We start from the raw sequence: 24,208 nt of genomic DNA, 5'->3' as shown, positions 1-24,208 counted from the left end.
GCCCAGATGCTCCAGAGGTCCCCCAGGGCCACGTGTGTCATTCTAGACTGGTCAAGCAGTGTGACTGACATCCATGGGCACCAGCCAGTGATGGAGCTCTTCCTGCCTTCGCCCTGACGGTCTCTGGTGCCACCTGCCCCAATACTCAAAGACAGTCACCCGCATGCCTCGTGACATAGCAACAACCACAGTCCCCTCAGCTGGGTCAGAAGAGGGGAAGCTTCCCCATTCGACCATCAGCTGCATGATCAAGTCTTCCTTGTTCAGCTCTGCTTGTTTGCTTGCTTTGGTTTTTCCAATCTGCATGAGGGCCAGTCTTTGATCAAGGTGCCACCATGGTAGATGATGGCGGAGAGATGGGGTAGGAAGATGGGAAGTCACTGGATTAGCCTCTCCTCCATACGGTCTTCTCCCAGCCTCCACGGGGTCACCCTACGGACTTCAGGGCCCTTGGAGGACAGACTCCATCCTACAAGTGGTTCTCAGGTAGGGAGGCCTACATAGAGTAAGATAACAGAAATCTGGGGGTCAGGGTGGGCCATGAAGATCTCTGTCCTTTAACAGAATAAGTCTTGGCAGTGACAGGCCCAAGACATCTCAGTGGAGACTCAACCCTCAGCCATGGCAGGCTAGAAAGGCACCCCCCAGTGAGTGAGTAATATCGTCATCATTTCCAGCCCCCCGGCTCTGGCCTATCCCTCAGCCTAGAATGTGAACGTCCCACCCAACCAGCCTCTGAATCCATTCAGGCCCCCTACCCCTGAAACCACCCTGAAACCTTTCTCATCCAAGGGCCTTGAGATGCTGGGATGGCCCCATGGAGGCTGAGAGATGGAGGTTAGGGAAGGCAGGCTAGGCCTCTGGGATCCAGAACCCTCCTGCTGCCAGCTGCCACAACAGCGCCACCAAGATGCTTGGGCCCCACCAACAGTGGAGGCCCTCGAAGTCCAAGGAAGGGAGTCTATCTGGTTGCACAGGGAGGCAGAAGAATGGGGTTAAACCCTTCTAAGGGAGGCACTGGGGCAGGAGCCCTGGACATTCATCCTCCCCGTGCAAAGCCCCAAGGATGAGGTCAACTTCCTTCCTCTCCTCCAAGGAGCAGTCAGTTAAAATCCTGCCCTGTTGGCAAGGAGGTCTAGGTGTTGGCCAATCCTGGTTCTGCTCCCATTACCAATGACAGGGGAAGCACACCCCTGACGGTGTCCGCACTCCAGGGAGCAGTACTATTTATCCCCAAGTGTGAAGGAGCAGATCTGGTGCTCAACCAGGAGGTGCTGGTTGAGGGAGGGGAGGGGGCCCCAGGGCTGAGTCAGGGCTAGAAGTGGTGAGAGCTCCATTAGTTTCTTTCTTTTTTTTTTTTTTAAAGCTATTTTCATTACATTCCCACCTACCCTCTCCTCCCCATGGTGCTGGGTACACCACAGATATGCAGAAAATCCCAGCTTACGTACACAGAAGGGTCAAGGACACCTTTTTGGTGGGCAAAACGGAGGTGAGGATGCCCTAGGCAGACAAGAGTGAGTCTGGGCTTCTCCAGTTCACCCAAGAAGAAACAGGCCAGGCACACCCCCGTCCCAACATCAGCAGAGGCTGGGGGAGCCCCGCTCTGCTGGGCCTTGGAATTCTGGCCTCTCTTTACATCCCAGAACTATTGCTTTCACAGATCTTGTTTAACTTGAGAAGGACAGTGGAGGAGGGGCGAGGAAAACTGCATTCTTCCCCATCAAAGCCAACAGTCTAAACTAATACTTCTGGTTGTAACTGATCCTGGCCTGTTTGTGATTACGGCCCCTTGCTCGATTTCTGGCAGGACGGCCCTGGAACCCAGCAGCAGGCTGAAGGCGAGAGACACCCTTGCTCCCTTGGATAATCTTGTCCTCGCCTGACATGACCAAAAACGTCCATCAGCCACTGCTTTCCGCAGTTCTCCAGGGCAACTCTTCAAAACATTTATTTAAAAGGGGGAGCGGGAGAAGCCACCCCCAACCCCAACCATGAAATTCCATAACACTAATCATATTCCTTCTGTTACCAGCACCAGCCTGGAAAACACAGCAGCACCCGCAGTCCCATTGGCTGATGCAAATTGAAGGGGAGAGGGAGGCTTGGGATTGGCGGGATTGGCCCACCGTCCTCTTTTGCCTACCCCCCTTCCTTTTATTAGGGGAGAAAACACACACACACACACCCCTCTTTCTGCTGCCATATAGCACAGAAACAGCTCTGCAAAGCTCAAGGCTTTCTCAGCTGTTCTTTCTCCGGAAATTTAATCTGCAAAGCATTTGGCCTTACGAAGCCCATTCCAAAGGTGTCCAGGAGCCCACGAGCCCTGTGATCATCATTACAAACCCAGCCATGTTTGCAGCCAGTGACCCATTTGGCTGCTTAGGATCGCTGGCTGAAGGCTTGCCAACATGGTCAAATTCCCCTCACCTGCTCCCTCTAAGCTGAAACTGGCTTTTTCTCGGAGCCCCGGGGGCTAGAAGGGACCTTAGGAGCTCTGGAACTATGAAGATGAAAGGCCTGCTTCTTGCCTGGCTTTGGTAAAAGCACAATGGTCATGGGAATGGGGTGCTTGGTATCTGGAACACAGCTGCAGCCACTATCTTCACTCCTCATCCCATTTCCATTCTGTAAGTGAGGAAAGATGATGCTCAGAGAGGTAAAGTGACTTGTGTGAGGTCACCTGGTTAGCGGGTAACTGAGCTCGGAACCTAGATTGACTGGAGAGCCTCTTCTACAAAGCCTGGCATTCCTTCCATGAGGGTACACCAGCACCTGGCCCATTCCCACTGTGCCAAGTTGGCAATCCCTTAACCCAGTGGTTCGAGCAAGACATGGGTGGCTAGGACTGGGGGAAAGCCCCCCCCCCCCCAGAGCACAGGGAGACCACGTGGCTGAGCTGGGCCTTGGAGAAGCCTGTAGCCAACACTGCAGGTGCTGGTGCAGGGCCCAAGACCCCAGGCCTTGCTGTGGGTGCGTCCCGATCACAGCAGCTCTAAGCACGGTGAGCACGCTGAGCAGAGAGGAGGCTGCGGCCTCACAAGGGCGCCAGTTAGGAGAACAGAAAACAAACAAGAAAAGAGTGTCCAGAAAGCCCGGAACTGGAGGCCCAGCCAACCTCAACAGCAGTCTCAACACCTTCCTGGGGAGGAGTAAGAAGGGCCAAGGAGGGCACAGCCCCTGGTCTGATGGGGGGAGACCCACTGCCAGCCAGGGGGGAGCCCAGAGAAGGGGCGTTGCTCAATGGCGGGGAGTCCGTATTCTCAAATTGGGGCTTCCAAGATGATCTTGCAGGAAGGAAGTCACCATGTGTGAATAATCAGTCTGTTTCAATGTCCAGAGGTATAGGGTCGGGGCCGTGTAGGAAGCACCTCGGAGCCTCTAGGTTCTAGCTTTCAGGCAGAGGGCCCAGGGTCAGGGAGCCTCAGTCAGTCGGGGGCAAGTTGGGGTGTGCCCAGCCTTGAGAGGGCGGCAAGGCCTCAGAGACCGCTACCGCTGCAGGCACGGTGCACAGCTATGCCACAGCCTGGCCCTGAACTTGCCGTGTGACGCTGGGCATGTGGCTTCCCTTGGCTGGACTCTGTTCTTCCTCTGACAAAGGAGAGGTTCGGGCACTCGGTCAGAAATGTCTCCCTCAGCTTGGTGGGAAAGGAAGGGGGAAAGCTCTCCTTCCCCTGACCTTTGGGGCCCTTGAAGGCCCTTGAAACCCCTCCTTAGCCTGCTCATTGCTAGATGAACACGTTCTCGTAGGCCGCCTCATGCGCTGTGGCCCAATAACGCTGGCCCAGGCCCACCCTCTGCGCCTTGGCAGGGTCATTCTGATTCACCCTGGTTCACCCAGCTTGCAGTCCCTTCCTCCTTCCACAACTTGCTCAAAGCCCAACTTCCCCAGGAGACTTTCCTGACCATGGAACGCAGATGCTCCTGAACCCGACAGTATACACAGAAGCCCACAGCCTTCTGGTCCTGCCCTCCTGTCCCCTCCGGGATACCGCCTAACCCAGCAACACTGTGCTGTCCGCCTCACACTTGGCAGGTACGTATCAAAATGATCACTGTGCTCCATCTGGACCTGTATCTTGCAGGTAAGAGGGAGCCCTAGAACGCCATCCCCCCAGCGTCAGGAAGATAGGGATGGCTGCTTCTGGTCCACTGCTGCAGCCTGGTGCTAGGCACACCAGAGGGCACACACAGGAAAGCTCCATGTGTGTCGACGGAATAAGCAAACCACACCATCTAGGAGCACTCCCTGCACGGAGGAGGCCACTCAACTGGGGCTGAGACTAGAGATGTCGTGGGGGAGGAGGAAGGAGGCAGGATGCCCATTCTTCCCTAGGTCTGGCCAGGTGAGGGGGAGGGGCTGGGACAGGTCTATTTATTTGGACAAAGGAGAAAGCAGAGGGGTGCCTGGGTGGCTCAGTGGGTTAAGCCTCTGCCTTCGGCTCAGGTCATGGTCTCAGGGTCCTGGGATTGAGCCCTGCATTGGGCTCTCTGCTTGGCGGGAACCTGCTTCCCCTCTCTCTGCCTGCCTTTCTGCCTACTTGTGATCTCTCTCTCTCTCTGTCAAATAAATAAATAAAATCTTTAAAAAAAAAAGGGGGGGGGAAGCAGAGTGGGCTAGGGCCCTGCCCAACTCTACCCTCACACCCTTGGTCCTGCCCATCAGGGCCCTGGTGAGCAGGTTTCACAAATGCCCTTAATCCAACTACTCATGCAGTCCAGCCCTGGCCACGGACCAGGCTGAGCCAAAGCCTGGAACATGCACACAGCTCTTTTGCAGGAAACTTCCCTTTTGACCACTTTTCTCCTATTCCAGCCAAGGCTTTAGCAAGACCGATCTCTGTTCTCCTGCTCTCTGTGGTCTGTGGAGCTCACACAGCAGAGCACTCTGGGGCTTGGTTCCCTAAAGAAGTAAAATCCACAAGCACGAGTTGTGCAAACATCCAGATTTCCAAAAACTGGACAAACAGCTTGTGTTGAAGTCCACACCCCACCTCCCCACTGTGCAACCTTGGGACAAGTCACTTAACCTCTCTGGGCTTCAATTTCCGCCTCTAAGAGACAATGCCAACATTTGCCCTTCATCTTACCAATAAGTTCTACAAACTGCATGGTTTTGTATCTTGTAAAACATAAAATATTCTGATTCAGAAAGAAGTCACATTGAAAAAAATGTCCCATATCCCCTACGGGCGGGCATGAGCAGGCAGTCCCCAGGCAGCCTTAACCTCTTCAAGGACACCCCTTGCTCACCTGGCCCCAGTGGGGAATGAAGAGAAGACTTGCCGGCTTCAGACCACTGTGTTTAGAATGTCCCTTAAAACACAAGGTTCTGGGACATGGAGATCCAAGGGCCACTCAGGGCAATGCTAGTGGGCCTGAGGTAACAGGAGAAAGGGATCTGCGCACCAATTTCAAAATCCTACTCGTGGCTTGCTCACTTTATGGCCAGTCCCTGGCAGACTCTTTCTCTTAGTTTGGCTTTCTCTCACCTCCCGTGGAGCCTGGGCCACTTCCCCACAATTTAGTCCAATAAAAGCTTAGGGGAGGCAAATATATTTTAGCATGAGCCTAAAAAGTGCCTGGCTCAGAAGGGAAATGTGGAATTGGGGCTGAAACAATTAAATGAAACAAAAAAACCCCAAGAATTCCATATGGCACATTTTCAATGTACGTAGAAGTGATGCTGGGCGTTATGTGAGCTACAAGCAGCTTTCCACTTAGTCCCAGTGAACACCAGTTCCCACCAAGCTTCCCAGGGTGACTGATTTAACTGGGTCACCCTGACTGCCCCTGCCGTGATGTGACAAGGGAGTGCGGGTCAGCACTGGGAACGCAGAGGATGAGGTTATGGAATCTGAAAAGATGCTGATAGAGAGGAGGGCGGTCAAGCCCGCTACCACGAGTGATTACTGGAAACCCAAGTGCTGAGACCATACTATCACAAGGCTGCGGGATCATCTGGGGAAAAACAAGGGGTGATTTCTCAACCCAAATTCCCTGAGGTCCTGACAAATTATACTCCCCAGAAAGTGCCACAATCGCAGGGTGGAAATCTATTATGTAAGGGTGGTGGGAATGCTGTGTGGGGAGCTCTTTCCCCACACTTTAGCCACACGGGGAGACCTGTCACTTCCACCAGCGACAAAGGCCACGTATGTTCATGCATGTTGGGTACACCTAGTGGTGCCTGCTCCCTGGGCTCCTGGGCTGGGGTTTGTCCAGGGAGGGGAGGGAGGTCACCCGTTGGCCACACTGCAAGACCCCTAACTGGGATGTGGTGGTTGTTACACTTAGAACCACATGCCTAGGCCTGGTCCCACCTGGCCCCACCTACTTATCTGCCTTCACTCACCACCGCCCTCCCCAAACCAACCGGAGCCCTTGGTTTCCTGGGCTCGCTCCGGGCCTTTTCAGCAGGGAAGGCCTTCAGAGAGCCCTTCCCTGGCCGCACCCTATCACCTCCTCCCCCGGCTTATTCACAGTCATAAGGGCCCCGTTTCACGCACGGCACTTTGCAAAAATCTCAAGTTATTTTTCTGGTTTCCTTGTGACTGTCTCACCACTCCATGGGAGCCCCAGGAGGGTGGGCCTTTGTTGGCCTCATCGCCTCTGACCCCAGCCTGGCACTTAGTCAACTAGCCTGGATTTAGGGACGATAGATCACGTGAAGATGAGCCTCGCTACGGTCCGGGCAGTGTGTAGTTTAAAAGCCCAGAAAAGCAGTCTTTTGGAGACGCCCGTGAACAGACTCAGTGTGAACTTATTTGCGCCCCCAAAGTGGAAGGCAGCTAGGCATTGCCCTGGGGTGGAGAGGGGGGCAGCTGGCATCACTCGGGCCCTTGAGCTGGATTTCTGAGGTTGCTGCTACAACACACCTTTTGCTCCAAAACTGCCGTTTAAGAGTAATGGCCTCAGGACATGCTGGGTCCAACATGTGGTCAGAGTGACCGGCCGCCCCACTGGCCCCACCCAAGCAGGGGGAGGAGAGACACAGCAGTGCCCTGGCGGCCACGGTTCCCTGCACCCCCACCCCCCAGCTGTCTGGCCGCTGGCTCTAGGCAGGTGGCTGGCCCCTGCCATGCTCAGTGCTGACAAGCCCTTGGACACCTCCCTGATGACAGCCCATGCCAATCTCACTCGAGGAGTGATTTCCAGTTCTCAGAGACACTTTCCCCTGCTGCCCTCCTCCCCCCAGCTGGACCACTTGCTTCAAGTGCCACCATGCTTGCATCCCTCTCTGGCTCATCAGCTTCCCGCAGCCTCCTTCTTCCTCCCTGCTCCACTGTGGCCCAGTGTCCCCTTTCTTCATCAGGATGCACCTGCCGGAGGCGGCCAGACACTTGCCTTGCCATGTCACCCCGGCAGGCCCAGCCCTCCACCTGGTATCCCCTCGTGGGGACCTGGAACTCCTTCACCTCTCAGCCCATCTACACCCCCTCCCCGCTCCAAGGCCCAGCTTGATGCCTCCAACTCCCACGAGGCCCCCACCGGCCCCCATACTTCAGCTCTGTGCCCTGCCACAGAGCCACGGGGTGACGTCAAGCCAGTATGAGGGGTCGTGGGTGAGCCACTCCTCTTCCTTCAGCCCTGCTTGAAGGTCACAGCCCTGTGAAGGTACTGCCTCTGGGTTGCCAGTGGGAATTTGACTTTTGTCTCCAACTTTTCCTGTCACGGGCTGGGGCAAGGACAGCCACCCAAGCCAGGGCTCCAAAGGTGCAACTCTGGTCTCCAACATGGTTTCAGGGCTTCACTGCTCACAGTAAGTCCCTGCTTGCCCTACTCAACCTTGCAAACCAGGAGGGCTGAGAGACTCCTCAGACACTACGAGTGCAACCCATTCTCTGGCCCGACAGGGAAACTGAGGCCATAAGAGGAAAACTGGCCTGCCATGGGCCCCAAGATCAGTCTGTGGTGGGGCTGCCCTTGTCCAGCAGTCTCCTGGCAACCACCATGTCCTGTCATGGCACTTACCGAGTGCCAGGCCCCGCACCAAGCACTGAATCCCTTCTGAATTGGCATACATCAACCCTCTGGCTGTAGGCACAATTATCCCCATTTTACATGGAAGGAAACGGATGCTTAGAAGACCCAACTAACTTTCCCAGGCTCGCCACTAGCCAGTACCAAGTCGAGATGAAAACCAGGCTTATTTAAGGTGAAGTCCCTATGTTTCATTGCTAGGCTACCCTGCAATCTCGTTCTTAAAATAATTTCGAGCCTGCAGTGAAGCAAGCTGGGCTCAGGGGGCCCAGGCGGAATTAGGATGCCCGCTTCTGCGCCAGGATTTATGCTCCGTGGCACTTACCCATCCAGCCAGGTTCGTGAGGCAGGAACAACTGCACGCTGGAGACCGTCTTAGACCAGAATGGACTTTGCAATCGCCGGTTAGGCTGACTTAGCAGGAACACGCACGCGCCATACTTGGGAAGAGAAGAGAGGTCAGAGGACCCAGGCTGTCTGACAGCTGGCAAAGACCTCACAGGGGCCAGTTACCACAAGCAGATGGCGGCTGGTTCACCGGAACCAAACTTAAAAGACTGTGGCAGAGCTAAGAGTGTGAGCTGACTTATCTGCAATGCAGGCTACAATTACCTGTCTTTCTAGAAACAGCCTGTCCTGTCTTTATCGGGATAGCTCTTTTCTAGGGTAGCTTGGCAGTCTGAATGAGCAATCAGGTGGTTCCTTAGTAAGCCCAAAATTGAAGCAGATGAAACAGAAGCTTCCTCAGAGAAGCCCACGGAAGACATTGTCAAGTCGGAGAAGCTGCCCCAGCCTCACAGTACAGTCTGTCCCTTAAGGACCCAGAATGCTCACGCCGAGTAGAGTCTAAGCTGCAGAAAGGCAGGAACTTTCTGGGTACGCATGCCATCAGCGCGGGGCCTGGGACAAAGGAGGTATTCGAGAATTGTGAAGTGAACAAACGCCTGGATAAATCAACGCCATGTAAATAGATTTCTCCCTTATAAAAAGCCCACACAGAATGAGTTGTAACAATGTTTATCAGGAAATATCAAAGTTACAGAAGACATCCATCCCTCCATGTTAAAAAGATTCCAACCCACAGAACACGAAAGGCTGGAGAATGCATTATCTTTGACAGTACAAAAGCACCATCACGACACACAAATTTGAGAGGAAAGCTTATTAGTTTGTCTTCTCTGTCAAACAATACACGGTTACTTAGTTGCCCCCTCTAGACACGCCCACGCACTGTGCATCGCTGATGCCCTTATACTCACCAGAAAACCAAGGGATTCCTACGTACCTCACAAAGTCAGGGTAGCATTAGATCTTAAACCTAGTGTTCAGATTCCCTACTCTTTGTTTCTCCACCCCACACGCAGCTGCAAAACACGTAACCTGGTTTGCAGCTCAGCACATTTTTGGGTACCTTACCCCTCGAGATCTCCTCTCTTTCAAACCTGCTCTCCCACAGCCCCCACTGAGGAGCTTGGCTAGGCAGCCATGCTTATGCCCTCGGGGCTTCTCCCGGACACAGCTGAGGGGCCTGGGGTAGGACACCTGATCGAAGATCTGCCAACTCACTGGCCAGCCACGAACCAACCAGATTGAGATTCGAACTTCAGATTTTGAACTCAGAGAACTGGAAGCCATAGTGAGTGGGTGGCAGTTACCTCCACCGAAAAGCCCTGCAGTCTGGGCCTGACAGACAAGCAGCAGGTGAACAGGCTGCTGTTTTAAGTGGAGAAGGCAGGCTGCTCTGCAGGGAAAAGTTCCCGGGGCGGGGTGTGGGGGCTCTCCCTCTACTTGGTACACCCCAGAGCAAGACAGAGACAAGCAAGGCTGAGCTGGCTCGGACCACTCTTTGGTTCCCGGTTTCTGTGAGGCTGGAACCAACCTCAGGTTCGGTGAGATTTTTCTGCAGCCTTTCGGGAGTCTCTTGAGCAAGTCTGAGTGGACTTCTGTCCTTTGCTCGCTATTCAGTTGGGACTAAAGCATTGATTTTGGAGGGGACGGAGATGTGTAAACGCCCCAAGGCTGAGTGTTCTCACCTGTACAATTTCTCACCTGGATGGACCAGTGGAGCTCAAAATTCCTTGCCAGCACAATGCTTTGTCTTAGTCCTATAGCTCTGTGCCTCCAAGGAAGTGTAAGAACTCCCAGTGTTCTCACGCTGGGGCCAGGAAAGAAACAAAGACTCCGAGAAGGAAAGCAGAGGCAGGAAAAGAATGAGCATGTGGTGACTCATAGCCCCATGTCCTCCCCGGGCCTCTAGTCCTAAGAAGAAGGAAGCAATCCTGGAAAGTTGGAGACAAGCTTTGCTCCACACAGAGAGACCAGAGTAGCTGGGATCCTGCCATCACTGTGCTGCCAGATGTCAGATCAGATTGTACCTGCTTAAAGCTGAAGCCAATATGGTCTTTGAGGCCTAAGAATGTCCCACAAAGCGGGCACCTCAGGTACTGCTGTCTGTGGGAAAGGTGGAGGGGTTCCCAAGCCAAGAGGACAGTGGCTTGTCCAAACAAGCAAAGCTGTTCAATCTTTCTGCTAGATGTGCCCGTGTTCATGAATGGAGAAAAGGAGGACCTTCTGGTTCAGCCCCAGGCCCACTGCTTCGTCAAAAAGGCTTTCCCTGAAGCCACTCAGGTCACACTTTGGGAGTCCATGACTTCTGTCCACCTACATTCACAGGAACAGGCTTGTCCTCAGTGCTGGGTACATATCAGATCCTCTCAGCTGTGGCCTGGCCCCAAGTTCAAAGGAATAATTAACAAGCTGAATTCCCACAATTTATGACCACCATGTTGGAAGGCGGGACACAGAGCCATCCTTCTACAAAGGCTGTTCCACGGAGACCTGGGGTCATCTCCCCGAGCCTGCAGTGTCACCAACTCATGGTGACCCTACTGGGGATGAGTCCATTCTCGCTCCCCCGCTACGTCCTCTGTAGATGGCAGAGATCTCAGCTGTTGGACTCCAAGAAAATGACTTAACCGCTCAGCCTGTTGCTTCAGCCACAAAATTTTTAAAGAGCCTTCTACCGCGTGGGGTCATTTCCTGATTCTAATAAAATGAGACATAACCCGTGGCACCAGGTGTTTACAGTTGACTGACTCTGAGTTGCCTTCCAGACACATCGCTCTTTAGACCAATGAGATCACAGAGCCCTGGCACAACCACACCTTCCAACAGCTCGGAGGCTGTGGTCCCAGCCTGCAGAGCCAGAGGCTGGTGGACCCCTCTATGGATCTTCTAGGGACTTCTGGCCTCCAGAGAAGGGGACGCAGGCAGAGTCCCCGCTCTCCGTGGGCAAGGCAAGGCCCTGGGGGGTGGGGATGGTGCCCCAACTATTGGGAGTGGAAATGCCTTAACACGCCCACCACGTCCCAAGGTCAGAGGCCTAACAATTGGGTCTTTGTTACAGAGTTCAAAAGCCTCAGTCACCACTCCTTCCAAAGCCAGCTTACAGGATGCACAGCACACCTCCCCTCCCCCACCTCAGCCGTAGGGCTTCCATGAACTGCGAAACCACTGTCCCAGGGATCTGCAGTTTGGTCCTCCTGCTCTCTCCCCTCCACCCACTTAGTTTCTCTGGTTAAACTGGTGGTTCACCTCAGGCCCCCTGGTTTCTGCCAGCACCAGACAGTGTGGGTTTGCACGGCGGACAGAGCACTCCAGGGTCCCAGGGCAAACATCCGCTGCCGAGCAGCTCTGTCCACCAAAAGCAAAGATACAAAAGTCCTGGAGACGGAGAGACGACCTGTTCGGGGAGGCTCTCTCTACCTGACACCCAGGGTCCCAAAGAGGCTCCCAGCCATGGCAGTTCAGAACTGGGAAGAGGGCTCATGAGGTCATTACTCCAACTCCTCCTTCTAAGCAGCCACCAAATTATCTCCATTGTACAGAAGGGTTAACTGAGGCCCAGAGGGATTAAGGGACTTGCAGCCACCCAGCCGGTAGGTGGTGGGCAGAGTTCTGCTTCCGGGGACAGTAGCTCTCTCAGAGGGTCTGGGTGTCAGACTTCGGAGTCAGGCTGCTTGAGCCCCTCACAGAGCCATGAGGGACTCCTCAGGAGCGGAGGGGTCTCTATGCTTTCTCCAGGCCCTCAGTGTGTCAAGCCCCGCCCACTCCCCCTCCCCAACTAGGCAAGGCTTCCAAGGAACCCTAGAATCCTGGGTATGGGGTGGGAAAGTAGAGGGAGGACGTCCCTGGGAATCAGAGGTTCTGAGCATGCTGACTTCCTTTTGTGGGGGGGTCTTCTCCACCCTGGCCAGTGGCTGGTGCCCAGAACCTTGGGGGCCAATAGCTGTGCTGGTGACACAAGGCAGGGGAGGGAGCAGGAGGGTCTCTAAGCCAGAACACTACTTCTGAGCAGCCCTGACCTTATACAGAGAAGTGAGACCATTTCCCCTCGGAACAAGCTCCAAAACGTTTATCTCTCCACTGGTGCCTCCAATTCCACCATCAGAGATCCCTTCCTTTGGGTCTGGAGGTGCTCAGGGTTTCCAGAGCCAGGCCCCTGTGACAACTCTAGCTTCCTGGGGGCGGGGGTAGGGGGTAGGCGGGGTGAGGGGTGGCGACAGGTAGGTAGGACTGGTACGAGGACAAAGGCTGAAGGCAAAGGTGTGCAGGTAGGAGACAAGTGTGGGCACCTGGGGTGAAGGGCTCAGGCCTTAGGCTAGGGGTGTGGCTCTGCTGGGCGGCAACAGCCTCTGCCAACTACCCTGCCCATTACTCCAAGCACAAGGACAAAGCCTGACCTCTCTGAAAGGTCTGTGAAAACCCCAGACCCAGAAGGGCCACGAGTCCAGCCTAAGATGGCATCACAGCACTGCTCTCAGGGAGCACAGTTCCTGAGCCTTCTGCAGCAGGAGCCTGAGCTCACCTCCCCCAGGAGGTCTGCTGGGATTTCCTCAGCATCTCTACAGCAACTTGCTGCCCACAGGCATAGGAACTGGGGGTCCAGGAATGTCCCTGTTCTGCTTTTGCCCTCAGAGGACTCACGTCTCCTCAGTCTGTCTGTGCCTCAGTTACTCTATCTGTAGTATGGGTACAATCATCCTTTGGTCTCCCCTCCTTTCAGGGCTCACAATATTGGAAGGGAACAGAGTAGGACAGGAAAAGGAAAACAGGCCCCTCCCCTCTGGGAGCGTCCAAACACTGCCCAAAGAGGATCTGGCACAGGGGAACTTCCCCTGTAGCTAACTGAAACCAAAACAAAACACCCCAGGAACCAATTCAAGCCCCAGCAGCATGTGGGCAAACTGCTGATGGACGTCTCACGCAGCTCACACTTACTGATTCAGGCCCTCCTCTCTCCACCTGCACAGATGCCAGCTGCACTTGTGGTCCCGGTGAGGACCGTGGAACTAGTAGTTCCTGGAGAACCACGGGCGGGGCCCCAGATGAGACAAAGCCTCAGCTCCCAATGATAGGGAGGCCATAGGGCCCTCCGTGGCCCCCTTCTTCCCGTCCGGATCCTCCTCCCAGGTCCTGGTGGCCTTCAGCTCTGCAGGGGGTAGTCAGCTCACCAGACAGCTGCTAGCCAAACCCCACAGGCCTAGCCTTTCCTGAGACAGCCCGCGGGGGGCCCAAGAACCGCGGCCCCCACACTGACATCATGGCCGGCCTTCCCCACCAGCTAGCTGGCTTCTCTGGCCCCGGCCGGGACCCTAGCTTGGAAGATGGCACCAACAGGGGAAGCCACTCGAAGGCGTCCCTGAGCCAGGAGCTACGTTCCCTGCAGCCTTGGTGGGCACGGGGACCGCCGAACAGGGGCTGGGCCATTGTACCGGCTTCTACCGCCCTGGCCTTGCGTGCCCACAAGCCGGTTCATTTCCCCGAGCCGGGGAGACATTCTTCCACCACCAGGCAAAGTGCTGGCCTGCGGCCCAAACCAACAGGGGAAACTTTGGCCTCCTCAGCCCTCTCCCCTACCAGATGGAAATAACGTACAGCTGCAGAGGTGGGGGAGGAGGGAGAGAACAAAACCAGCCAGACGTCCATCTGTCCGTCTGTCCCTCTGTCAGCCCATCCCGGGAGCCAGGCCGCCCATCTGGGTACTCACCGCTCTCGTTCTTCTCGATGACATCCACCACCTCCCCGGCCTGGAGGCTCAGCTCCGAGTTTTCCTGCTTCTTATAGTTGGACACCACCACGTACTGTTCCAGGATCATGGGCTCGGCGTTGGTGTCGGCACCTGGCGAGGGCAGAAAGCACGCGGTGAGCCAGCGGCCGGCCATGGCCCCGCGGCCGGGGCGCCCCCTGTCCATCGGGGGAGGCTGCTCCGTCGCCAGCGCCGCTCCGAGGGGCCGCCCGTAGCCAGGGCTCGCAGCTCGCCGGGCCCCAAAGACAGGCCATATAGCAAGGCCCCACACCGGCCCGCTGCGCTGCGGGGACCGGGGGACATGGGGAGCCGGGCTGGAGTGGGGGGGGGGGGACAGCTGGGGACAGGCGGAGGCCCCGGGAAACGGGAAACGGAGAGGAAGAGCCCGCCGCTGCGATGAGTCAGGCACAGCCCGGCACGAGCGAGCGGGAGGAGAGGCCTGGTGCAGACGTGGTCTCCCCAGACCCCTCGGCTGGCAGGGGCGGGACGGGAGGGCCGCCCATGAGGGCTGAGGCCGAGCAGAGAAGAGAAAGAAAGGCAAGGCAGGGAGGAGGGCTTGTGCCTCTCCCCCGGCCCCTGTGAACCCAGAGGAAAAGAGAGGCAGCGGTCCTCCCCTCGGGAGGGAGAGGGAGCAAGCAGGAGAGAAGTCTCCACAGCCCGGGCCCAGGCGAGAAGTCAAGAAGGTTTGAGGCCGCCAATCACTGGGGTTTACTCGCAACCCTTAAATAGAAACACATGAGACCCATCGAATGAGGAGCCAGGGGTGGAGGCAGGGGAGGGGGAGGAGGGCTGAGACTGTTTACTTGAAACCCAAGAAGAAAGTCCCAGCGCCAGCAGCCAGGCGAGCCCAACCCGCCCCCCGCCAACTTTTCCTCAAGTTCGGCTCACCACGGCACTGCCACTGAGCAGGGGCCTGGTGCAGACACACGAGGCTGAGGCCAGCTTCACTCCAGCCTGGCTGCTGCCCTCTGGCCACATGGAGACTGATTCAGTAGCCCTCTACCTTTTAGTGCTGGATTTTGTGGTCAGGCTCTGGGAAGCCTCCAGCCGCCCCTGGCAGTTGAAGGGTCAAAAGGTGGGGCTCTGCAGAAGGAGGGCAGATGGGCTAGAGGCCCCCAGAGGTGGGGACAAACATCTAAGACAGGGCATGTCCTGCTAGGAGCTGAAAGGAACCATAAACCAGAGACCTATTGGTCACCTCCTACAGGAAGCCATCCCAGACCAGCCACAGCTCAAAGGGAATTCCTAGCACACTTTGTGTGTCTACCACCCTATACATCTGTCAATCTCCTGGAAGGCTAGGGGATTCACACCACCTACATGGCTATAGAAATGGCTGAGAGGGTCCCTAGGCTCCCTACGGCTCCCTTGATACTTTGGCCTACAGTAACATTCCTTACACATCCGAGTCCAACTCAGTACATGTTCTGTGTCAGGCACGTAGCCTGTCCTGTTTTATCCTCACCACAACCCTTCTACCTTCCCATTTCACCAAAGCCAACTCAGAGGCCCAGAGAAGGCAAGAGGCTTGCCTCCGCACACACAGCTGCTATGAAGAGAACCAAACTCACGGAGGGTTTTACGTTCAAGCCCATCTCTCTTTCCATTAAAGAACTGCCTCTATGATTTCTGTTTCCAGACACCCATTCTTCTAGCACAGTGATCTTCTACTTGGCTCCACAGAAGCCTAGGTCCCACCCCCAGAGGTCCAGATTTAACGGTCGGTATTTTTTGGACACTCCCTCCTCCCCCGTGGTTCCCAGGTGCAGCCAGGGGGCAGAGGCACTGCTTAGACCAGGGCAGGGAGCAAGGGAAGGAAAGAAACCTAGTGCCCCTCGGTTTTCTCCCAAGAGGTGTGGGCCCTGTAGCCCCAGCTCAGTCCTCTGGAGCCCCAGAAGGGACCCTGTCCCCACTGAGCCCTGCCACATGGATCTGCACACGCACAGCCCCAGGCAGCTCCACCAGAGCTGGGATCAGATTTCAGGCAGAAATGCAACCAACAGCTGGGCAGCGGGACCAGCCCACTCTGCGGGGATGGGGCCAGGTCTGCGCCTGTCGCTGCCAGCCGGAGAGGGGCAGCGCTGGGCATTGAGCTGACAGCAACTGCCTCCCACTGTGCCCCTGGGGGGATGGCAGTGCCTCTGTGGCCAAGAGCCCCTCTTCAGTGAACCTAAGGCAAAAAGGCCCAGCTCCTGCACTGTGAGATACGGGGGCTCCCTTTATAGTTTGTGGGAAAGGCAAACTCAGGCTACAAACAAAAGTGGAGTTCCCAGTGAGTTAGAGAGCTTCCAAATCCCAAGAGCCCAGATGATTCCGACAATTACCAGCAGACCCTCCAGTGCTCACTCATGGATCAGCACGATGCCAAGCACCTGACCACATCATTTTGTTGTCTCGTTGGATCCTCAAAACAACCCTACGTAGTAGGTTCTGTTAGAGACCCATTTTTATACGTAAGCAGAATGAGGCTTATGAAGGTAAGTTTTCCCAAGGTCACACAGCTGGGACTTAAACCCACACTCACCAGATAGGGGGTAGCTTATGTTTTGAACTTCCCTACTATATGCCACCTGCAGAGACCCACTGATCCCTGGCTCCCAGAGGGACCCTGCCTCAACCTATCCCCAGGCCTTGGCCTTGTTTTCATTAGACTGGAGTGTGGGTTCCTTGTTGACTGGTGCTATGTCTGTCTGTTCAGCAGAACACCGGGCCCATTAGGTAGTAGGCATTCAGCAAGTGTTTGCAAAATGAATGAATGAAATGAACAAACAGGCAGACAGATGGACAGAGTGATTTAGTGGTTTGTTTTGAGCCACTAGAGCTAAACCAGGCAGGGCCTCACCTCTGACATCTGGGAAAACTAGACAACTGTGGAAGGGGGAAAGGGGAGATGGGGAAACAGAGGCACAGAAGAGCAAGGAGTGCTGAGTTTGTGCCCAGGAGCTGCTGGAGAGAACAAGCTGGGGTGCTGGGGAGTGGAGAGACCTTAGCTTACTTTAATCCAAGCCAAGGAAATCTGAGGCAAGATTTCAAAGAGGGGAAAAATCCCGCCCCCGCCGCCCTGGCCCTCCCAGCCCCTTGGAAAATTGGCCTAAGCGTTCTGAAGACTGACATTTTGGGACCCAGGTAGAAAAGAGAATGTTCTCTAGGGATTCCAGAGCATGGACGACAGGCAGTGGCACCTCTTGGAGGCTGCCCCAAAGGCTGTGGGACAGACAGAGGGACACACAGACACTCTGCCCTCCTGGCTGCTCTCTCCTCCCCCAGCACGGGCAGACTCCCAGCTCCCTCTCTCTGGCATCTGCCTCTCAGGACATTGCCTGCCCAGGACTGCCCGGGCAGGCGTGCGCTGCGAGCAGGTATCCAGATGAGAAAGCACTCGGCAGGCGGGCCGGTGGGTGATGTCATCCCACAGAGGCTGCTCTGGATCCCCTCCCAGCCAAGGCCTGGAAAATTGGGGGCTGGAGGAGTCAGCCCAAAGGAGGAGGGAGGGGCAGGGCCATGGATGAATCCTCCAGCCTCTAGATGGGAAGGGTCTGACAGAGGCACAGAGAAGGGCTATACCTCTTCTAGAGAGGAGAGGCCCTCCCAGGTTGGAAGGGGACTTTGTAACAGTCTCGTCCAGGGATGGGCCCCTTATCACTCGGAGCCCCTAGCTGGATGGACTCGGGCTCTGGCAGATCCCTGGAGCCCTTCCCCACACCTGCATTCCTCCAACTACCACCTGGATGGACCCCTGGCTTCTGCCTGATTCTGCCTGCCAACCTAAACTTCTAAATGAGACTTTTGCCAAGTCAGTCCCTTGCTCCAACACCTTCGATGGGTCCCTGTTGCCTACGGAATAAAGGCCAAATTCAAGTTCAGTCTTTCTGACAACCTGAGCTCCCCGATTCCCTAACACATAACCCCCCTGTTCCAGGCCACGTTCATGAGTCAACATACATACTGAGGGCACCATGTGCCCACCACACTGTTCTATGTGGGTTCTTACCTCCAAGACTTTGCCTTAGCTGTTCCCCCTGCCTGGAATGCCTTCCCTTCCTCCACCAACCCCAGTTCTCCCCAGTCATCTCTGACCCTCCAGGAGACCCCCGATTTTACTCCAGCCATGGTGTTCATTCCTGGCCTCTGCTGGATATGTTTGTGGGGTGCTGGGTCCCAGTCAGCCATGTGCTTTAGACAAGAGTCTCCCTGATGAGAGTTGCCCCAGGCCTGGTGCCATAGGACAGGGCACTGGCCTCAGTTGCCTGAGATGATGCAAAAGCAGAAGATTCAACTCTGAGGGTCTGAGGTCCAGTCCTGCTTTGCCCAGACTAGCTCTGTGACCCTGGGAGGAATGCTCAACCTCTCTGAGCTCCACTTTCCTTGTTTGTCAACAGGGACAGTACCAGTACCTACCCTCTGTGGGTTGTTCTGTGCATGGAACTAGGTGACAGGGTTAATGCCCTATGTAAACTGAGATACTATTTATAAAGCAAACAGGAAATGGGAGATTTGGGGAGGAGCAGGAGGGGTTCAAGTTCCCCTGCAACCTCAGAACAAGCAGGCAGCTCAAGGCAAGGGCCAGAGGTGCCAGAAAAAGGGTGGCTATGGCTGTGTCCCCAGAACATGGCTCCCGCTAACTGTACCTCCTTGCTGGCAGGGGATCGTCGCCAGCTGGAGAGCCAGATCAGAGCACCCTGGGCCCACTCCGGTCGGGGAGGCCAGGCTGAGCAACTCCAGGACTCTCATCTTCAAGGATCCCCCACATCAGCCCCTTACCTCTGAGTTTCCCGTCTCATGCACTCTCTGACATTCCAGGTGGGGAAACCAAGGCCCAGAGCAAGCTGGCGGCTTGCCCAAGACTCCAGCCCTCAACTCCTAGTCTGGCTGGTTTTCCCCGGGCCCACACTGCTTCCCCTCAGCCTCTCACTCCAAACAGCTGGGCTCGTCCTAAGAAGCCAAGCCCTGTGGTGGCCCCCGCCCCAGACTCCCCATGTTCTCAGGGACCCCCCAAACCCTGGCACCACACAAAAGGTCCCTCCACGCCCCTCACAATCGGTTCCTCCCAGGCTGGACTTGGCCTGCCGGCTTTTCTATAGGCCCCTGGGCGGCCAGGCTATACGTTTCATGAATAAAATGTATTGTTGTAGGCCAAGTGGGCTCTGGCTCGCTGGCTCGTAGAGAGGGGAAAGAGGGACAGGAGCCCAGTGATTAGTCAGGCCCGGGCCCTCGTCACAGACAGCACCAGAAGGAGGACTGCAAGGAGCCTGGGACAGGCAAGGGGTCCTCCTGCCTACTGCCTTTCTCCTCCCAGGACGTGGGCCTCCCCTTCCCTGTCCACAGCTGTGGTGGGGAGGCGCTGAGCCTTGGGCTGACTGCTGGGGCTGGCCCAGCCCCTCTGACCTCTGACCCTTCTGCCTCAGGCCCCCAGCCCCGGAGCCTGAATCTCTGCTCCCAGCTTTGGGCAGAATGGGTGTTGGGGTGTGTGTGTGTGTGTGTGTGTGTGTGTGTACGTGCATGCACTTATGCCTGCGTTAGCACTCTTAGAAATGGAAGGGCTCCTGGAAGTCACTTCTGGAAATCCCACTCCTCTGTGGGCCACTATCTCCCTGCAGCAGCTGAGAACCCTGCTGTCTAGGGCTCCCCGCCACTGTCCTGTAAGACCAGAGGCTGAAGGAAAGCCCCTGACCCCTGGCCCAGCTCTACCTAGACACAAGGCACAGGCCCGAGTCCCTGAGGCCCATCCTAGGCCAGGCAGCCCAAAGCCCGGCCAGGCCGCTGAGGCAGAGGCTGCTCCAGGCTCGGGGCACGGAGGCTGCGACACCAGTCCCAGGTTTCCCCTGCCCTGCTGCAGCACCCCGGTGAGGACCACTGGAAACCAGGCTGCGGGGTCTGAGGCTTCAGCTCTCTGCCCCACGTTAACTGCCCAAAGTGAAACTGACCATCTCTGGTGGGCCCTCCCCACCGGGACGGCCAGCGGAGCGAGCATACAAGGCAACAGTCCCCTCGCCATCGCCTGAGTGCTTCCCACGTGCCGGGCTCCCTGGGAGGCGGCTGAGCCCTGCTCAGGGAGGTCAAGTTCACTCAGCCAGCACCCGGCAGAGCCGGGGGACCAACCCACACACGCTCCTGTCCACATTGTATTCGTCTACACACGGTGCTCTGTGGCCATCACCCACTGAAGGCTCCGAGCCTGGACCTGAGGCCTAGAGAGGGTTGAAAGGAGGGCAGTGAGTACAGCTAGGGGAAGGGCTAGAGGGGGCCCAGCGGACGGCCAGCCTGCCGACCAGGGGCCGCGGCCCATCCCAGGGAAGCATGTGGCCAGCGGCGCCCACACGTGCGTGCCCAGGACACACATGCTCGCACACACACACTCAGGGCAGTACCTGTCACGTCCTTCCTGGGAGACTCAGCCCAGCTGGAGAGCCACACTTCCGAGTCCCCCACAGGAGCAAGCAGCAGCAGGAGAGAGAGGAGAAGCAGAGGAGGAGAGAGAACCGTTAGGCAGGCAGGAGGTCTATGGGGCAAGTGGCCGCAGGCGCCGCTTTGGGCCCAGCGGAAGGCGGGGGAGGGGAGGGGAGCGATTTCCTGGCCTGGGGCTGGCTGCTGGGCGTGGGCCTGAGTGATTACAGAGGCGCTGGGACCCAGCCGGCTGGGATGGGGATAATGAGGTGTCTGTCGAAATGCAGGAATCCTCTGGAGCACAGAGAATCCTACACAATCCCTGCCTGGAACGGGGCCCATGGCTTATCACTGGCTGGAGAAAGCAGCCTGGACCTTTCTTTCTGGCTGTGTGGGTGGGTGGCTGTCCCCACAGGGCCCGGTGGCTCTGAGGAACCTCACCAGGCCAGCAGGCTCAGCAGCACGGACCTGGAACCTCAAACATTCAGAGTTGGAGAGCCCAGGGCCGGTCTCCAGTCGTGAGGCACCTCACCGCCGGGCTCTGATGTCTTGTGCAGCCCTAGTCCCAGCCCTTACCCAGTGAGGAAGACAGGTCGGGGAAGAATGGAAGAAAGCCTCATTCTGGATTCTCTAAAATACCCCGTCTCGATCCCAGGAGGATGGGGACCTTTAGTGACCATCAGAGATGAGGGCTCTGTCCCAGGCCCAGACAACTATGTCTCATCTGGGCCTCAGTTTCCTCATCTGTGAAATGAGGTTAGAAGTGATCCTCCTGCCAAGAGGGAGGAGCAAAGTCAAAGAACCTAAAAGAACACATGACGGTGCGATGTGATGAGGCAGAAAGCTCTTGGCTCAGTCAGTGGGGGGAACAGTTCTAAAATATCGGAGGGCCAACATGTAATAAGCATGGACAGTCTACCTCCAGGATTCAGACTCATTTACTGCCTGTAACAATCCCTTGAGGTGGGTCTCCATTTTTCACCCCATTTTACGGGAGAGGAAACCGGCCCAAGTTCCCACAAGCCCAGAGCAGCGGAGCCAGAAACTGAACCAGGTCTGGGATCAGAGAGGCGGGTGCTTTCTCTGCTGAATTTCTCATTGCCTCCAAAGAAGCACAGCGTTGGCTGCAGCTGCAGCAGGGACAAAACATTGAGCTGCAAGCCTGAGAGGCACCCAGTGCTGGTCAGGAAGGCTGCCTGACCCAACGACACACGGTAAAGACAACCTTAACGGCAGCAAAAGTTTACGTAGCATTTACTGTACACCAAGCCTCATGCTGAACACATACACATGGTAATTCATTTGCTTTTCAGAATAAACCTACAACGATAAGGTACTCCCTCCACTTCGTAGATGAGGAAAACAAACCAGAGAGGTTAAGTCATTTGCCCAAGGTCATACAGCTAGTACCATGTCCATCTCATGTGGGGACATAGACTTTGGGAGATCACTGGATGCCACATGCTCTTTAAAGCACCTGATTCTCCCTTGCTCAAGCCATCTACCAGTTCAGGCTGGCTCCCCATGCGGAACCGGGAAGCCCGGGCCTTCCAACTCTCCCTGGAACTCGCGGAGAGCAGATCTGGTAGAGGGGTTTAGCAAGGCCTCTGGAGTCTGACTGTGTGGATTCTCCCCTATGAGGGACTTACTGAACCTCCCTGAGCCTTGTTCCCTCTCTTGTAAAAATGAGATGAGACAACAGACTACTTCCTAGGTAGCTACAAGGATTAACAAGATAACAGGCAGTATGTGCTCAGCACCAGGAAAATCAGCCTCCTGGAGCTGCAAGGCTGACAACCAGACAGTGTTTGATAGTGAGTGTGCCAAGAAAACGCTGGCAGCCGGTCACAGATCCCTTCCCGTAGACACCCCCCAAACGCCAGGTTAGCTGCAACTGGAGGTAAGAGACCCTGGAGACTGTATTCAGAAACAGGACTTCCAGTCAGAAGCCTCCATGGGCTTCAGGAGCTATACTGACCCGGCTTCCGTGCCCTGGCAGAGCTGAGACAAGGTGGACACACCTAGGCCCTCTGAGGCTTGAGGCTGGGGCTGTAACTCCCTGCTGCTGTACCCCAAATGTGGCCAAGTAGGCTGTCACCCGGCAAGGCCACCCTAGGTGCCAGACCCACCCCAGCTCCAACGTCCGGCCCCACTCAGCCCGATGCCACCCCAGCTCAGAGGGTCCACATCTCCAGCCGTCTCTGCGGCTTTGTTACTTTGTACCACTTCCATTTTGGTTTCTTTAGAAGGAAAACTTTTGGGAAATGCTAACCTCTTTCAGCGAGCCAAGGGAAATGATTTGGCTCAGGCCTGGAGAACTGAGGAAGTCTTACTTTTCTGCTGGAACAAGGGTTAACAAACTTTCCCTGAAAAGGGCCAGAGTAGCTCTTTTAGGCTTTGGGGGCCACGTGGTCTCTGTCAAGACTACTTACCTTTGCTGTTACGGTACAAAAGCAGCCCCTGACAATCTGCAGAAGGCTGAGTGGGCTGTGTGCCAATAAAACTTTATTTATAAAACTACATGGTGGGCTGGGCTTGGCCCAGGAGCTGTGGTTTGCCAACACCCATGCTAGAAGATAAGGGCTGTCAGAGAGGGGGAGCTGCTCTCTTCCTCAATGGGGGGGTACCCACAAGTCGCAGGAGAGAGAAGTGGGGACCCTTGGCCCACCAAGACTAAATGCTTACAAGGTCTATGCTCCTGGGATGACTTTCTCAATAATTATCTTGAAGGGCCTGATGCCCTTCCAGGTCCTTGGGGTCTGGGCATTTGGGCAGGCAGAGGGCGGGGAGCAGGACAGGAAAAAATCCCTCAGCCTCTGGAAACTGAGCCCCACTGCTAAGTGTGGAACAACCCAAGCTCATGCCCACCCCCTGCACCCCCCATAAGCAGGCCTTCCCTTTGCTCTCCAAAGGAAAATGGGAAGTGGACCAGAAATGGGCCTGTCTTTTTAAAAACATGATTTATTTCCCAGTCCCCTGGATCTGCAGAATTAATCCAGTTCCGCTGCTCCCACCCCAAAGCTCTCCCCACTTTGGAGCGCCTTGTCTCCAGCCCACAGGAGCAAGCCCTCTCCCAGGGTGGGAAGGACACCCCCCCTCCCCACCCAGGCCTCCTTACAATGAACAGAGGAGGACCCTGGCTCACAAACCCCGGCCCTCCAGCCAGGAGGCAGACGAGGCTGCTGGCTGCGGGCTGGGAAAGCAGAGACGGAGGGACAGGACGAGGGAGCAGGGCGCAGGCACAGCCAAGGGAGCAGCTGTGACCGACACAAACCAACCGCTTCCTGCCCTCCTGCTGTCTCTCTGGCCTCCCCTGGTGACAGAACCAAGGGCCCTACAGAGCAGGGGCAATGGAAAAGCCAGGGGCTCCAGACTGGGAATCTGCAAGACTGGTTTTGCTGACCACACGCTCGGTGACCTGGGGCAAGTGGCTCAGCTTCTCTGAGCCTCAAGGCTCACTTCTGTCAAATCAAGCATTTGGGCCTAGCAGCAGCCAAGGTCCTCGGGTTGGCGTTCTAGGCTCTCCCAGCAGAAACCTGCTAGTCTGCAAAAAGAAGTGCTCCACAGCTGACATGAATCTTTCCAGAGAACTAGAGCACCTTTCCAGGGAAACCCACTTAAACACATGCTCAATATATGGAAACTCAAGTGGAAAAAAAAAAAAAAGCAATTAATTCAAGAGGCATAGAGCGCAGGGAACTGAGGCAAGAATTCTTTAAAATCTTGCTTCTTATGCTTATCCTGCCACTC

General features: G+C 56.0%; 1 protein-coding gene across 4 annotated transcripts in view; it reads right to left on the bottom strand.

The window, feature by feature from the left end:
* SH3PXD2A (SH3 and PX domains 2A) overlaps nucleotides 1-24,208 on the bottom strand; it is a gene marked incomplete at both ends in the record, with an annotated part of 227,730 nt that overhangs the window by 36,432 nt on the left and 167,090 nt on the right. For 2 of the 4 annotated variants that reach the window (XM_080823066.1, XM_080823068.1), the window contains 2 exons: nucleotides 14,036-14,167; nucleotides 20,443-20,487. In XM_080823066.1, coding sequence (XP_080679192.1) covers nucleotides 14,036-14,167; nucleotides 20,443-20,487 — 177 coding nt within the window. The remainder of the gene's footprint in view (nucleotides 1-14,035; nucleotides 14,168-20,442; nucleotides 20,488-24,208) is intronic. The other 2 variants (XM_080823067.1, XM_080823069.1) reach the window with 1 other exon arrangement.

The sequence above is a fragment of the Martes martes genome, assembly GCF_963455335.1.
Source record: "Martes martes genome assembly, chromosome: 14".
Classification (NCBI taxonomy): Eukaryota; Metazoa; Chordata; class Mammalia; order Carnivora; family Mustelidae; genus Martes; species Martes martes.
Note: the sequence above shows the minus strand (reverse complement) of the source record. Positions and strands in the feature narration are given on the sequence as shown.